This window comes from Anser brachyrhynchus, assembly GCF_964034855.1.
Source record: "Anser brachyrhynchus genome assembly, chromosome: 6".
In the NCBI taxonomy this organism is placed as follows: domain Eukaryota; kingdom Metazoa; phylum Chordata; class Aves; order Anseriformes; family Anatidae; genus Anser; species Anser brachyrhynchus.
This window is the reverse complement of record NC_137700.1, coordinates 40,135,216-40,151,411: the sequence shown is the minus strand read 5'-3', so window position 1 is coordinate 40,151,411 and position 16,196 is coordinate 40,135,216. Positions and strand designations below refer to the sequence as shown.

At 37.4% G+C, this 16,196-nt stretch overlaps 1 protein-coding gene across 4 annotated transcripts in view; it reads left to right on the top strand.

Moving 5' to 3' along the window:
* ATE1 (arginyltransferase 1) overlaps positions 1 to 16,196 on the top strand; it is an 88,294-nt gene that overhangs the window by 7,863 nt on the left and 64,235 nt on the right. For 2 of the 4 annotated variants that reach the window (XM_080597120.1, XM_080597117.1), the window contains exons 6-7: positions 3,882 to 4,114; positions 5,783 to 5,911. In XM_080597120.1, coding sequence (XP_080453246.1) covers positions 3,882 to 4,114; positions 5,783 to 5,911 — 362 coding nt within the window. Of the gene's footprint in view, positions 1 to 3,881; positions 4,115 to 5,782; positions 5,912 to 6,940; positions 7,070 to 16,196 lie in introns of all 4 variants that reach the window. The other 2 variants (XM_080597119.1, XM_080597118.1) reach the window with 1 other exon arrangement.

Genomic DNA, 16,196 nt, shown 5'->3' with positions numbered 1-16,196 from the left:
TCTTTAGTTATGTTAGGAATAACCTTGGGTAAAACTTCAAACCCTGCAAATGCAGATAAAGGAAGTTTGAAATGTTGTTTGTACTGTGTTTCAGAAAAAGGGGGTTTGCTTTTATGGAGGAGAAATAATCATTAATGTGCTTCTCTCTGTAGGGTTTAAATTAAATGTAAAGGGAATAAGAAATGCATCAGAAAGCTTATTTGATATTGCCTTTTTTAATTTTTTTTAGGATAGGTGGTGTCACAGGTCAAATCTAGTTTAAAATTTTCCAGATAGAAAGATGTTTAGTTTTCTTCTTGGACAATGTAGACTTATTCCGTAATAAGATTGTTTAATTGCATTTTTATTCCTTTATAAACAAAACAGGTCATTGTCCTATAGGAATAATGGGCTGTTTCTGCACAGTTTCAGATAGAAAAGAAGGTTTGCTTATGTCTGCACGCACGTTCATTGTTTTAAGAAGTTTTTCTAGCTAACTTACAGCTTTTAGAAGATACGAGACATGAAACAGATCCCAAGGCAGATGAAGTGCTGTAACATTCTTCAAATTTATCACGGGTATTTTAAATAAACTCTTCCACTGACTGTTGTTTGCCCATGGTCAGATCCCATAATGTCTGTAATTTCCTCAGAATATTTGTCCTTTTCTGGCGAATACTTTAGTTGTGCGATGAGACAAATGCTCAAGAAGCATGACTGAGGTAAGGACACTTGATGTGAAATTGGCTGGTTCAGTTACAGGACGTGTGAAGAGCGCAAAAGTAGCGTTAGCTTCCTTTCGGAGTCCCTGAGATGCCCTCGACGCTTCAGCTTTCATGGAGCCTGTGTGGAACAACCCTGCTGGGGCTTTTCTGGGAGAGCCACGAAGAGCTCCCCCAGGAGTGTGCTTACAAACTGGTTTAAGAGCGCCGTTTTCAAGAGTTTTCCACGGTTAATGTAGAGAATGTCCTCGACTGAGCAACCACCAACATTGGTAAAAATGTATCCTGCAGGTCAGGGAAAGGGCGTACGCGTAGGCGTACTGTTTGCTTTATTTCAGATTTTTCAGATTTCAGATTATTTCCAGTTCGTTGTTTTTCTTCCTGTTTTGGAATGTATCTCCAAAAGAGGATCGTGGTGTTTCAGTGCAGTTGAGGCGGCGTTACTGTGGAAGTCTCGTGTATCCTGTAAGTTCTGAGCAGTGGACGCTGCACTTTGGGCAATGGTGGCTACATAATCTGAGATCAGAATACCTTCCCCATGTCCTGTGGACTTACAAGTCACTGAGTCTTGATCCACTGAACTGGGGGCTTCATGCAACCAAGTTCAGCATGCGTCATCATAAGAAGCAATAGCAAGATGCTAAGAAATAATCTTTAGTGGCTTAGAATTAATAAGTTTGCAAGTAAAATCTGCTTCCCTTACTCCAGCTGCCATTACTGTAAGCTTGTTCTCGTAAAAATATTATATCTGGTTTCCTATATCTTTTTCTCTAGAACTCTAGAGCCTGTGCCTGGGATTTAATTAAATAATCCCATTCATGGGAAAAAACAGCTGACAGTACTTCTTTCACCATCTTGACTGTAAAATAAGCTGGGAAAAAAAAAGTGATAAACTAGTGTTTTTCCCTTAAATAAAATACCATTTTTTTTGGTGTAGTAGTGTTAACAGAGACACCAATACAAAGTTTCCTGATGAATACCTAGTGCGGGTTAAGCCATCGCATTCTGTATGGTACGTGCATTAAAAAGAATAGTTTCCTGATGCTTGAAAATTGATCCCAGTATGTTTTGACAACTTCTGTGTTGTAGTGGTAAAGAAGGATGCAGGCAGTGGCTCTTTTCTTGCAGGTGCAGTGAACCTAAATGCATCAGTGAGCTTTTAAAGTAGCAGTGCTCTCACCGTTTCCAGTTTGCAGAGGCATGCCACTGTTCACCCTTGTCCTTAGGGAAGATTTGAAGTGGGTAGAGGAGGAGAAGGGTGTCGCTGTTGGCTAGTAAGTTACTGGTAAGAAGCAGGAGGAGAAGGAAAGAGAGCTCTAACCACAGTTTCAGAGGGGTTCTGGACAAAATAATTTCCAGGCCTCTTAGAGAGTAAAGTGGGATAAGCCATAGTTAAGTCTGGGTTTGGATTATCCTTTATCTCCTATAAATATTAGCAGAGTTGGAAATGTGTCGTCCTAATGCTTCACATGAAAGCGCCTGACCAGTCAGGGTACATTCCCATCTGAAAAGGTCAGTCAGTCTTTCAGAAGTTTCCAGTGTGTCTTTTTGCAAATATATGGATTTGGGGAGAAAGCTTATGGCATAAGGAGACTACATCAGCAGTTTGTCATAATATTTGTTGCAGGTTTTGTTCTGTGCAAGATATATGATTCTGTATTTCCCTCGGTGGGAGTAGTCTTCCATTATTCCTCTCCTTTTGAAATCTTTAATATTATGGCTCTTTTTTGGCCTCCAGCTCAACTACCACTGCATGTAAAAAAGTAATATTAAATACAGAATTAGAGTTACTTTTGATTACATTGACTGGCTGATAATATAAAAGTAAATTTTCCCTCTGTGTGGAACTTTCTGTATTGGCTGAGACAGCTCCGTGTTGAAATTTCATTAATTCTTCCATCGCTGTTTTGAGCAGTGCAGCAGGTTCATACAGCTTTTACTCAGCTTCTGGAACGGATGTGATGTTCGGTTACTTGCCGGTGCTACTTGGAATAGCTGATAACGGTGTACAAAGTTGAAGAAAAAGTGAAAGATGTAACTACGAGTGTTAGGAAAATTGTTTCTCGTTTCTGCAAATTTTTAGAAATCTGGATTTATGAATTTACCGCCAGTATCAATTAAAATAGTAATATGGGGGGAAATCGCTACTTGGAAATAGATTATTTGTTTGCTCTACATTCCTTTCAGTGCATTTTCTGGGCGGAATGTAGACCAGGCATCTTTTTCACATTGAAATAAGTTCAATATTTTTATCGTTCTCCTAGACTCATATCTTGACTTTTCAATCTTACGTTGCTATCCTAAGTATAAAAAAATTCCGGACCCTTTATTAAGGAATTTGGGTCAACCTACGTTTTTATTTGTGCAGGTCTTTGGCTTTATATTCCTTTAAGGCTAAGTTCTTGCAGTACCAATTACTATTGTCCATGGTGATCCTTTTGTTTTCTAGGTGTGACTTCTCTTTTAAGTAAATAGCATTTCATTAATAAAACATTATGAGTGTTTAAAAATATTGGAGTAGAGTTAAATTGATAAAAGTCAATCTACTAGTAAAAACAGATATCTGAATATTATCTTAAGAAAAGACATAAAATTACGTGGCCTTTTGCTCCTCTTTCATGACGTTAGTGGTGTTTGTATTTGTGTGTACTGGGTAGGGATTCTAGGTGACAAGAAATAAATCCTTTTTCCTTTGTTTTCTGTAGGAGTCTATTGTGTAGCAACTTGAGTCTCTTATGCACTAGAAGAATTCTCTTTATGAATTTGGCGATGAGGTTTTGTGGTTGAGGGTTTGTTTTTGTTTTTCCCTTTCGTTATTTCAAGCTGATCCTGTAGCTGTTTGGATATAAGGCATCATAATACCAGGCACAAAATAGAAGCTTTTGTTTGCTTTTGAGAGAAGGATCTGGCATAATGATTTAATGACAGACTTAGGGGGAAGTCTTTTCATACTACTTTAAATATATTCTTGATTCTGGCTTAGACAGCTATAGAGGAAAAGATCATTGCGACTTACTTTGGTGTTGGGTGTTGCCACTAGCTGTGAATGAATGACCACATTATGTTCAGACCATGGTCTGCAATTATTGGTAATTTTAACCATTTCTTTTCAGTCATCATATGAGGGCCACTTGTTTGTTGCAAAATGTGGTGTTTAATTCTTTGCTTGTGTCTTTGAAGGCAAAGGGGCTGATCTGAGCAAGCCGCCGTGTCGAAAAGCAAAGGACATACGGAAAGAAAGAAAACTGCAGAAACTCCTTCAGAACCAGATGGGCACGCTTGAAGGCTCTCCACTTCAAGCAGGACATCAAGCTCTCCTCTCACAAAACTCTAAGACTCCGACAAACCAACCCAAATCTATTGAAGACTTCATTTTTGTCTCTTTGCCTGATGATGCACCACACAAATTAGAGGTAATGGCTCATTCACTGCTGTTGAAGGCAAATTAAAGAGAAGTCTTGTTAAGGAGTTTTTTAAACTCTGCAAATGCTTAGGTGCTTAGTGTCTGTGACTTTGCTAACTGGCTGTAGATTAAATCTTAAAATATATGTGGTGCATCATGATATATTTGGTCCAGCTGAGTTGTGTGTAACCACAAGGGGGTGTTCTTGCACTTAGAGTCAGTTGTAGAAGACACAAGTACAGTTAACAAAATACTTGTAAATTGATTTCATACTGAGTGACTTGAAAATGAATGACTATGAATTAACTGGGTGCTGAATGATTAGAGAGATTCAATATTTAGTTTTGCAGTAATAGTTGAACTATTTTCTCTATTAAAACTTGACAAGAAAGCAGTAACTGTTCATAAAGCTAAACAGATAAGAAGAGAGCTCTTCTTTATAAATGTCAGCGGTACTTACTGATGTCTTTGGAAGCCGTTAAAGTAACGGTAGAAAATTTGCATAGTATCCTGGTTGCAATCAAATCTATTTGTAATATAGAGACAGTCACTTTTTGACTTCCTAACATAAGTTAATCATAAACACAATATTTTTCTTCTGGAAGCTGAAAAGCTTTCAGAATTAAAAAAAAGTCCTTTAGCTACTGATTATCAATTGGAAATTAAATTTTAAATATCCTTTTATTACTTGAAGTGGTGATGACTTAGAAGATGCACCTTAAATAACTGACAAGAAGCCATGAAATTGATTTATTTTGCTAACGCTTCCATATTTCTGATGAGCCATATAACAGAAGGCCTTGTCTGAACATTTTCATTTATAAGATGTGGGGAGAATTAAAAGAAGAATGGTTCTAGCAGTGCTTTCTTAGATTCTTTGTTCTTTACTATGTCTGTCAAGTGTTTTTTTTTTTCCTTGTAGAACCAATAGTTATTTATGAAAATGAAACCATACTGAAAATAATGTGGGTTTTGAAATGAACATGCCCTTAAGTATGCTTGAAGAGAAATGCACTGTTGCTCATGTGATAGCATACCTTTGGTCAGGGAGCAATCACTTTTACTAAAAACACAGTTTAATTTATAGATTCTTAAAATTTATTTCATTTTCTTGTGTGTAAGGGTGGTGGTGAGGAAGACACATAACTTCCTATTAAAATTAACTCATAATTGAGTATGGGAACATTGTTTCCTCTTCCTCTTTAAATTTGAAAAATAACTGGACGTCCCTTTGGGATTATGGCAATGCAAACGTGTTCTTTACCCAAAGAGCACAGATATGAGTCTTCCAAATATGTGGATCTTTCAAGTATATTTCAGTATGGTAAGAAACCTCAGGAAGAGAAAATTTGAAAATGTATAGAAAATCTCTTTAAAATGACATTCTTTATACCATTTGTTGGTATTATTTCCTGAAAACTATTTGTGTAGTTCCTGTAAAGGCACTTTAGTTGATTCATAATTTGAAAACCTTGGATGTCAATCAGTGTAAACATAAAAGCCTTCAATAATCTAAATTGAGCTGAAGAATTGGAAGGCTATTGTCTAATATTAATCGAAGTGTTAGGGTGCTTTTGCAGGAAGTCAAAATGTCTCTCTGTCATGATGCTTGCATATGTTTAAATATATAATTATTGTGTGATATTGTAATAACAAATGTGTTTAACTTCTTCTGAAGGTGAGGGTGGTGAGATCATCTCCACCAAGTTCTCAGTTCAAAGCCACATTTCAGGAGTCTTACCAGGTCTATAAACGTTACCAGATGGTTATTCACAAGGACCCACCTGATAAACCAACTATAAATCAGGTCAGAAGGCCAAATGAATTTTATGCAAAGCTCAGCTTCCCCTCCATTTTATGTGTCTTGCATAGATTCTAGGAGAAACAAACGTGGATTTTATACTCATTTTATACTGAGGGGAATGTAGAATACTGTATCAAATAAAATCAACATTCTGAAAGTGCAAACTTTTGATATCTCTTTGTGAGTGCCACAAATATTTGATGTTAATTGCAGATGGAAAAGCTTAGGAAGTTAGTTGGGTATGATATTGAGTAAGAGATGGAGGAGATAAAGCTTTTGGAGATAAACGTTGTGGGCCATATGAATACAAATTTCCTAGGGAATAAAAATGGCTGGACACATCCTGATAACTAGTCTCACTGGCTGTGGTTTGAATGCATCCTACAGAGGAACAAGCATGAGAGGCCAACATGCGAGTGAAGGAATCATCACACACACAAATTGTTTAAGGTTCGCAGAAGTTGTATAAACCACTTCAAGAAGTGATTAGTGCACTCCATCTAAATTGCACATCTTTACTGCTTCTTGTAATGTCTAGGTAGTGTGTAATAGTTACTTGTGTCAGGCATATTGCCTCCCAAACACTAAAAAGAAAAAGATTCTGGAGTTTGGAGGAAAAAAAGTGTACATAGCAAGAATATATAACTGCTAAACCGGGGACAACAAGTGATGTGCCATTAAAAATAATACATTTAAAAAATTCTTGAGGTTGTACAATGAAAATACAAATTTTAGTTGATTTGTTAGGTACTTGGTCAAAAAGTAGGTCGAGTGCTTTGGAGTGTTCTAGTGTTACAGAATTTTTACTCTTTCATGGAGCTATCAGCAGTCAGCTTAAGGTTAGTGTTAGTTGCCATATAAATATACTTTCCCCTGTAGGAGCTTTACTTTTTACTATATTTACAGTCAAATACTGACTTCAGAGGCTTTGAAATGCATAGGAGGAGATCTTTCACTAGCCTTACCTTCAGAAGCATATTACCTGATTATATGCACTCAAAATAGCATGCTTGTATTTTCCTTGCTCTGAAGGTGAGGTTAGTACCTGTCTCCTTTGAGGACCCACAGTTCAAATCATCGTTCAACCAGTCAGCCACTTTATTTGCCAAGTATCAGATGGCTATACACAAGGATACACCTTCTGAATGTGGCGAAAATGAGGTACAGTTCACTGCATGCGCCTTTACGAAAACATTTTTTACTGTACAGTTAAATGGTGGGAAATGGTATCTCCTAGAGTGATTCTAAATATTAAAATATGGAGTTTCAATTTGGGAGGGAAAATGTGTTTTCTAGCGAGCTTCTGTGGTTTTTAGTAAGCTTCTGTTGTAGGCTTCAGCCCAGGGGAAACTGAACTGAAGAGGGAGGGAGTATGCGATATCATAACTGACTAATAACGGTTTTATTTTTAGTTAAGTAGAACTGTTTGTACGTGATTTGTAAAGAGGTTAGGGAGAGATTTCTGCTGAAAGTGGGATAATGGTATGGAAATGCCTTTTTGATGACAAGCATCTTCTGCTTTAAAGTCATTTGTTACTTCCTTCATGTTTGTCCATAAGTTTTTTTCGTTTCACTTAATAGGTTAAGGTTTTAAAAAACTCAATTTCATTCACATCCCATTGTTAAGCATACCTCTTAATTAGAATTCAACTTTGCAGTAGAAATAGTAAAAAGTACTGCCATCGACTGGTTGCCTTAGATGTAATGAGAGTATGCTATATATGAATAAGGCTGCTTTTAAAATAGAAAAAGGTGTTTGCAGGATGCTAATCCTAATGTAATAAGGTTAAAAATAATAATAATAAGACCAGTGGGGTTCTAAACAAGCAGCAAGTCTTCGGTTCTTTGGCAGGTGCCCCGACGTTTTCATTAGCAGAATTAACAAAGCTGGTATTTCAGTTCTCTCGTTTCTATCTGCTGCAAATATAAGACTTCAATATTGATCAGTTCTGTCAGACCTTTTGGTTCTTGGGAGCAAGACTTGCAGAAGTGATACCTAGCGAGCTGTGGCTGCTTTCCAGGTAGAATAATAAAACCATATAATCATTTTTGGCTTTAGTTCAAAAGAATGTACGGGGAGCATTTTTGTAAGATCTGTGTAATGCTACTGTGGGAAACCATAAACTCTATTTCACTTTGTTTTGTAAAATAGTAGGACTCATAACAATAAGTAGTAGTCTCTGCCTATTTCTTAATTACTGACATAAATGGGGTTAATTATAATATGGTAAAAATTGGAAACGTCGAGAAAGTCTGAGCTATTTACTAGATTTGTAACATGCATTACCTGGGCTGATCTGGGACCTCATTTGCCTGCTACAATGAATGTATTTCAGCCTTACTGCTTAGATAGAACATGTAATCCAGCGTGCTTTTGCTCTGCAAATTGTTACTGCAAAGAGAGTGGTGAGAACTTCCTAATTTTATACATTCTGTGTTCAGAATTACAGATTATACATTGCATACTCCCCTCATGAAGAATCAGTATCACCAGGGCTGCTTGCAGTTCAGTTCTGAATGGCATTTGGCACTCGGTTCATCTAGCCCTGTTTGGTCAGAGTGCATGGCTTGGTTTCGGGTTGGGTTTGATGGGGCTAATCACCCATATACACATATTTATATTTAATCTTTTTATTACAAACTGAGGAAGTCTAGAGAAGTAAAGCTGTTTAAAGATGTATATTCAAAATTTCCACCACATTAAAGTGTAAAGTCTAACAAGAGTTAATTCCTGATAGGAAGGAGATGGATTTCTCTCCATGCTGCTAGTAGTTCACTGGGATTTTATCTTGCTGTTTTTCCCTGTTACTTGTCATAGGTGTTTGTGTTTTTTTCCTCTGGCATCGTGTTTGTGCAGGCTTAGTACAGTGTTCCAGGGGAGAAAGGAACTTCTCTGAATCTTCTAGTAAGTGTAAAAACTCAGTCTGATGCTGGTGGGTTTTAATGTAGATCCTTCTAAAACACTAATAAGTCACGTTAGGTGTGTTCGTCTGACTGTCTGATTAAGAAGGTCTTGCTATTCACAGTTATTAGGCACCAAAGCTCAGTCACCTCAATCAAAAGCATTTTGTGTTTGATCACTGGAGGAAGTAAACTGAAGAATACGTTACACGAAATGTATTTTGATGTAGGTTAGAAGCCCTTATGCTGAATCTTTGTAGGAGGAGAATTACTGGAGTCTCTTCTAAGAACAAAAGATAGTAAGTAGGGTAAAACTGGTCCAAGTTTTTTAGAAGGACAGTGGAAAGTGCTGTTTGAAAGACCTCAAATTTTTTCTTCCTCTTTTTCAGACTTTGTAATATATCATACAGACATTATGGAGCCAAGTAATTTTTAAGTAAAGGTAGAATGAAATTCTGTCCTATACACAGGGCTTTTTTCAGGGTAGTAACAAGTCTGCTTTGGGTTTTAAACTGGCAAACATCCAGGAATTTTTTGGATCTAAAATTAAATCTAGCTTTTAATCTGTGCAAGCTAATATAACTGTGTGTGGCTGATGAACCTCCTTCGCTGATAAGCCTCCACTTCAGGGAGAGTCCTGCACACTTTTGTGATTGGAAAGCTTCTAGTTTAGGAAAAGTATTTAATTTACATTTGGCTGAACACTTCACATTCAGAAACCTGCCTATATTTAAATTCATAATCCAACAAAAATTATTGTGGGACATATTAACAAGTTCTTTTTGGAATATATTATTAAATCGTTGGCATTGCAATATACTGTCTGCCTGTATGATCTACTAGACTAGCTTTAATATTAACAGTATTACATTAAAAGGCAATTTTAGGAACAGACTTATAATTCTGGTGATTTGAAAATAACACTAATGTGGAAAGTTGTTAAAAAAAAAAAAAAGTCACAATATTAACATAAGGTACATGAACCGTGAAGACGATTATTGCTCAGTGCATGTGAAAGAAGGCCCTCTTTTTGCACCTATGCAACGTGTATACATCTTTTGATCAAGGTTTTATGTGAGGAGGGATCTAGGTAAGTTTCAGTACAGGGAACCCATGGACGGCTTAACACCAAAGCTTACTTAGAACTTTTAGGCACTCTTTGCTTAGTGCTGCTCTGAGACCATTGGGAACGGGTGTTTCGGTGCCTTCAGGCCAGTGGGTCTTTTTGGGATTTTGCCTTCACCTCCTGACTTCCTCTTCTTTGGAATCTCTGATGGAGACTGCAGTTACATTAGTAAGCTCATGGGTGCCACGTTGTGCCTCTCTTCTTTTCCTCCCTCGCTGCTACTGCCACTGATTTGATCCTTGATCGATAATAGCTGTTTTTTTTTTTTCATTTGTAATTTTAGAATTACTTGTGTACTGTGTTATTAATGCACATTCTGAAAAAATATATTGCTAAAGCTTTTATCTTCAAAGCCTAAATATTTGGGAAGCAGAAAACCTCTCTTGGGGTTTGTTACTCCAAGTTTCACTGTCAGCTTAACAGGCCCTTAACAAACCCCCTGCATTCTTCATTTTGATTTAACCTGTGGTCTCTTCAAACCACAGCGTGCTGTGTGTTTATGGTCTTTGAGCTTGTATCTGTGTGACAGAATAAGTGAAGATCTTCTGCTTAAGGAAGTACAGGAGTTTATTAAGTGCTAAGTGAAATACCAGAAAACAAACCTTTCTTGTAGAAAAGGTCTTGTCTTTTTTTTCAATGCAGTTTATTTTTGATGAGCATAGGACTCGTTTATTAGTTCTGGTTCATCAAAGTGGATATTTTCTGGAAATTCACAGCTACAGCGGTTCTAAGATCAAATTCCACTTCTGACTAAAGCCTTGTACATTATATATTCTGTTCCTTTAGCTATTAAAATATAGTCTGGTTCTGACACCAGTTTACCTTAGTAAGTTTTTTTAAAAAAAGCTGAAAAGTTCAACTTTCTGTAGCAAAATAAATAAATAAAAGCAATTTGCAGTTCTGCTTTTACATGTTTAAAGAGAAGTAATTATTCTGCTACAGTATCTGATTTAGCATCCTATAGTCTTGTCCATGGCTTTCTATCATTGAAAATTTATCTCCTTTAAAAATACATTGCTTTTTCTCCCCTTTATTCCTCTACTCAGTTACTATTTTTTTTCCAGTTTTCTCATTCTTCAGTGATGTTTTGAAGACAGTGGTTTTCTTAACTTTCTGGCAGTGTTTCTTAGCACAGCTTGTATTGATACAGGGCTATCTACTTTTTATTTCTGAAACTCCCTTTCTTCTTGTAATTTAATCTTTGTACAATGTTCCTTTTACAAAAATTGAACTATCATATCTTCAGTAACTCCTCGCATGCTGTCTGTATTTAACTTTGGCCAGTCATACCCTGCTGAATAAGTTGGCTATCAAACAGCGTTTTGTCCCTTGTGTTAATTTAAGCCTTACTTGGAAAACTGTACTTGTTTTACTACTCTGATAATCTAGTTTAAGGCATTGAATAACTTATGGTGGTGCAGGGTTTTGCAGAATCGTGTATTTTCAATGCTTTGGCAAAAGCCGTATTTGTTTATTCTTTATCTGGAGTCACGCTTACTCTAAGGTGGTCTTTGGCTGCTAGCCTGGCGTAATGCAAGTGCTTGATAGTAATCTTGCAATCTGGTTTAAAGTTTGAAAATGGGGGGTGGGAGAGACAATGTGAGAATTTCTTCTGGGCCAGTTGGTTTGGACGTGCTCGGTGTGCTTAAGTTTCTGTGAAGAGGCTTCAGTAAAACTGGGCCAGCTGAAGAGGCTGCGTCCACCCACCTTGCTCTTGTGTAGATCTAGTGTCTGCCGCGCCATGCTGACTGTTTTGTCCGAAAGGTTAAGATTAGATTACACCATGCCATGAGTATTACTGCTACCATGTTTACAGTCACTGCTCGTACAAATTTTGAGGTAAAAGTCTGCATTTAAACGCACTAGGGATAGTTTGCTGCATTCGAGTATCGTGGTGTTGGTGTACCGGAAGAGCAGTTTGGGTGAGTGCATCCACCTCAGTGTGTAGGCCTCAAATTTTTGGTTGGGGTTTTGCTGGAGAGAGGCAGCGCTGAGCCCTCATAGATCCAGTGGCTTCTGTCTGTGCTAACAAAAAGGAGTGTAGAAATGTGGTAGTGGCGTTAAACCTGCTCCAAGTCCCAGTGGTGCTCTGGCCCCCGAGGTGAGGAAACCTGCCATTGCTGTGAGGGCATCGTCGCTATCTCCAGCGCTGAGTAGAGAACATGGTAAGGTAGAAGTATGTTTGCGATCTGCTAAATAAGATCCTATTCTAGGAACGGTTTTAAGCATCTCCTGTAATCAGATAACTTAGCTTGTGAGTGAATTTTTTTCAAATCTCTGTTTTTGTCTTGACGTAAAAGCTGCAACTCTTTTTTGTATAGGCTTTTCAGCTACTGATTATCCTCTCTTGTCTTTTTATGTCCGGTATAAACCGAACTTCTCTTGAAAACCTTCTGAAAACCCTCAAAACCCTTTAGTCAGCCTCAGAACTGGCCTGCTTGTCCCTGTGCTTCGGAAGGCAGTCAGCTGCTGGTGGCCTGCAAAGTAGGAGGCACCTAACAGCATCTGTGTCGGCATGGTTTTATTGAAGGGGTTGGTGTCCTGAGGAGAAACGTAGCAAACCACTCTCTAATTAAAAGTTGCTCTTAAATAGTGCTGTGGAAGAGCTGATATTTCAGTTTTTCCTCTGTGGGAACATAAAGCCTTATTATGCTGCGATGTAAATGCAGTTATCTGCTTTCTGAGTAATGTATTGTTATCTTTAAATGAGTCGTTGGGCAAATCTGGAGAATTAGGGGAAACCCCAACAGGTTATTAAGTGGGGAAGTATTAATAGCTGAATGAATTAATATACAGGCATGGAAAATAGGTGTATCGCTGCCTATTGAACAAGTTTATCCAAGGCTACTCTTGGATTAACCAAGCCCAAGAAATGTTCGGTTTTGAAAGAGGTAAAAATGTGCAAGGAAGGAACCTGCGCTAGTGTTTGTCACGTTTTGTGCACTTCTTCTGGCCTTTTTTCTTTTTGGAAGTAGTGCGCACAGATCTCTTTCTCTGGTCCAAGGTGATAGTTCTTATGCACTGTTCAAATAGAGCTCTTGTTTGCTAGCATTTATTCTTTCTTGATAAAGTAGTGGAAGACTATATTCATGTTTAATATGTGGATCTGTGTATATAACTTATAAAAATCCACAATGTAATTAAGAATTTATTTACACATCTACAAGTTACATTTATTTTTTTTTCTGCTTGGGTTGTAGTTGTATTTATATTTTGAAAAAATTCAAGCTGTAATTCAAGAAAAATTGCAAAAATGTAACCTGGGAAAACCTGAATAAGGGCAACTTCTATAATGAACAGAGAGGCGATATCAGGCTGAGCATCCTTTGATTAAATAGGCATTGTTTGCCTGTATTTCAGTGCAGGATCAGTTGGAACACAAAGCTGATCAGCAGATCAAGAGTACCGTGATTGTTCAAATAAATTTTGTGAATGACACTTTGTCCCCTCTTGTTTTTTCTTCAATTGACAGAAGAAATATAATGAGTCTTTATAATACAGCTTTGTCATAATTTCTGCACAGCAAAATGGACAAATGCGGTTTTGTGATCCGTAGGTTTGTGGATGTTGAGCAACTTACGTTTTGATAGCATTTGGTTATTTTGCTGGATGACATAGTAAAATATGCTCACTATTGGCCTGTAAGAGCAGTAGTCTTTATTTTCTTCAGTAATCTTTATAAGACTTTCTGCATACAATACTGCATATTGCAGTTGATCTGTATGAAAATATCTTTAATTTGTAACAAAGGCACTTCAGTTGTTCTTTGTATTTAGAAATCAACTTTGGTTCATCCAAACTTGATGTATTCTCATAAATGCATGTGAACTACAACATGTTCTTTCATTGATGTTTTTTTCCAGTGCTTGCTCTGTCTGTATTGAATGTGAAGTAGTACATAAAAGAAAAAAGCTGTGATGCTATTGCAAACATTTATTACCAGATATTTATTACCATTAGTGATGTAAAAACAGCTGTATGTTGGCTATTAATTTGTTATAATAATGAATTTTGATTTATGCTTGCGGTGGATTTCATCAGCTCTGGCAGCTTGTATTTTCCTTTGGTCTTGGAGTTAAGTCAACTGTTATCCCCAAACAAAACAGAATTGAAATACATTTTCCTTTCCAGTGTAGTAGAAATAATTACATTTTTTGTAATTGCATTTTATATATGTTTTCGATTAACTGGAGCAGAGAACATGAAAGTAGGATTCTCCCGCTTTTCAAATGGTTATTTAAATGATGACTGCTGGCAGATTTGAATGGCTAGGCATTTGAATTCCAGGCAGGTTTTTGCTCCAAAGTCCTTGCTAAGACCGCAGAGGCAGCCACGTAACCAATTCTGTGCTTCGTGGCGCTGTTGGGCTGATACCTGGGTTTTGGCCACTTGAAGAAAATCTGTAGAATAATGTATGGAATAATGTTCTGAGAAGAAAAGAGTGAACTTGGTCTCCTGCAGACCCAGAGACAGAAATGCTTTGGTGATTGAGTCAAGCGCAGGTGTCCCACGGTGCCAGCAGAGGTAGCTTGTCCTACTGATGGGTCACTGCCTCCTTGCTGGGGCTGCCTCAAGAAAGGAAGAATATGAGAGTAACCGGTGTTTTATCCTTTAGCTTCATGGAATTACCGCAGAAAAATCTGAAAACAAGACAGAAACCCGAACTGGGTCCAAAGGCTAGTCTGGCTCTTCAGATGTGAAGCTGGATTTAAGGAAGCTTAGTAGTAGATCTGCCTTGCGAAGACAAATCCTGATTTGCAAATGTTTCAACTCTTGCTTGACAGCAAAATACCTGGGTTTCTGCATAGGAAACGCAGGGGGGGCTTTGCAGAATATAAATCACCTGGAGGATTTTGTGATCCAAGCTGCCCAGCTTCGGGGTGATTAACAGGAACGTTTTGGAACATTTTGATACCTGCTTGTCCTAAATCTGAGGTGTTAAAATGCATTTCTGGGCATTTAAATGGTAGATGCCGATGTGGAACTGCCTAGCTCTACAGGAAAAAAAACAGTAAATAAAATGAATACTGTAAAAATATTTCCTCTGGGCCCTTCCATGCCAAGAGAGAAATTTTTTGATCCCAATAATGTACTCATTAGCTAATTTGGGCAAAATAGAGTAGCTCTCTACCAGTTCATCTTAATGAAATATCCGCCTCACCAGAGGCATTGCATATCTGACCCAATCTTGCCCTTTTTTGAATCTTTCTTGAGACATAATCAACATAATATCTGTCTTATATATTATATACACATTAGAACATAAATATATAAATTGGCTGTCAACTAATTCAGTTCTTTAGCTGTAATGAGTTCTTGTGCAAAATAAAAAAGTGCTTGTAATTCCAAATGGAGTTCGTTACATAATATACTGCCGTGTAAAAATTATGCATTTTTTTTTTCTTCCTGCCTCTTCTCTGGTGAACTTAATGATTGTGATGGGTGATTTAAAACACTACTACAATACACCTAGTTCATTAATGGGATTTTTTTTTTTTTTTGGTTTTAAGTCTTTTTACAGTAGATTTTGCCTTTAAGAAAGGGGCTGAAGTGTAACCAAAACAAGCTATGTGGCAGCTACACAACTTAGAAAACATTTTCATAAATGATCATAAAAATTCGACGGTAGTTTCCAGAAAGAGCCAGAGTGAACAGTTTATTGCTGTTTAGGCCTACTGAAGCAAGCGTTTTATTTAACTTTTCATGGGTGTTTTATAATGACAAGCTTGTAGAAAAATAGTACGTGTCTCAGTTCCGCCTGCAGAGCTAGCTGGACGCTCTCTTTACTTCATGCTTAACTAAATATTTGTCTTGGAAGAAAAGAATTTATCAACACACAAAAGATACACTGTTTGGAAAGGTGCAAGAAATTACTGAAATAGGTATCGTTTTTTTTTTTTCTTTTCCAGTTTCTTTAATTGCCTCCCAGAAATACACTTGCACTAATATAGGAAGCGGAGCGACTAGCCTAGGAAATGCCAGGGAGCTCATTCTGATCGATTCCAAAGTTGGTACCGGCAGCCAGTTTCCAATTTTAGGTCTCTTTAACCCAGTTTCCTATTTCTTTTTTTTGATTTTTTTTTTTTTTTAAGTGAGAGAATTCTGGGGAAAAAAATCAAGCCTTTGTGGTCATTGTTAGCTGCCTTAGCTTGCCTAGGCAGCAGTACCTTTTTATAATGCTCTTGAATGGGTTCTTTTATCATCTCAGTCGCTGACAGCGCTAATCTGATGCCTGGCTCCTCGTGGTGGGCTGCTGCTGCC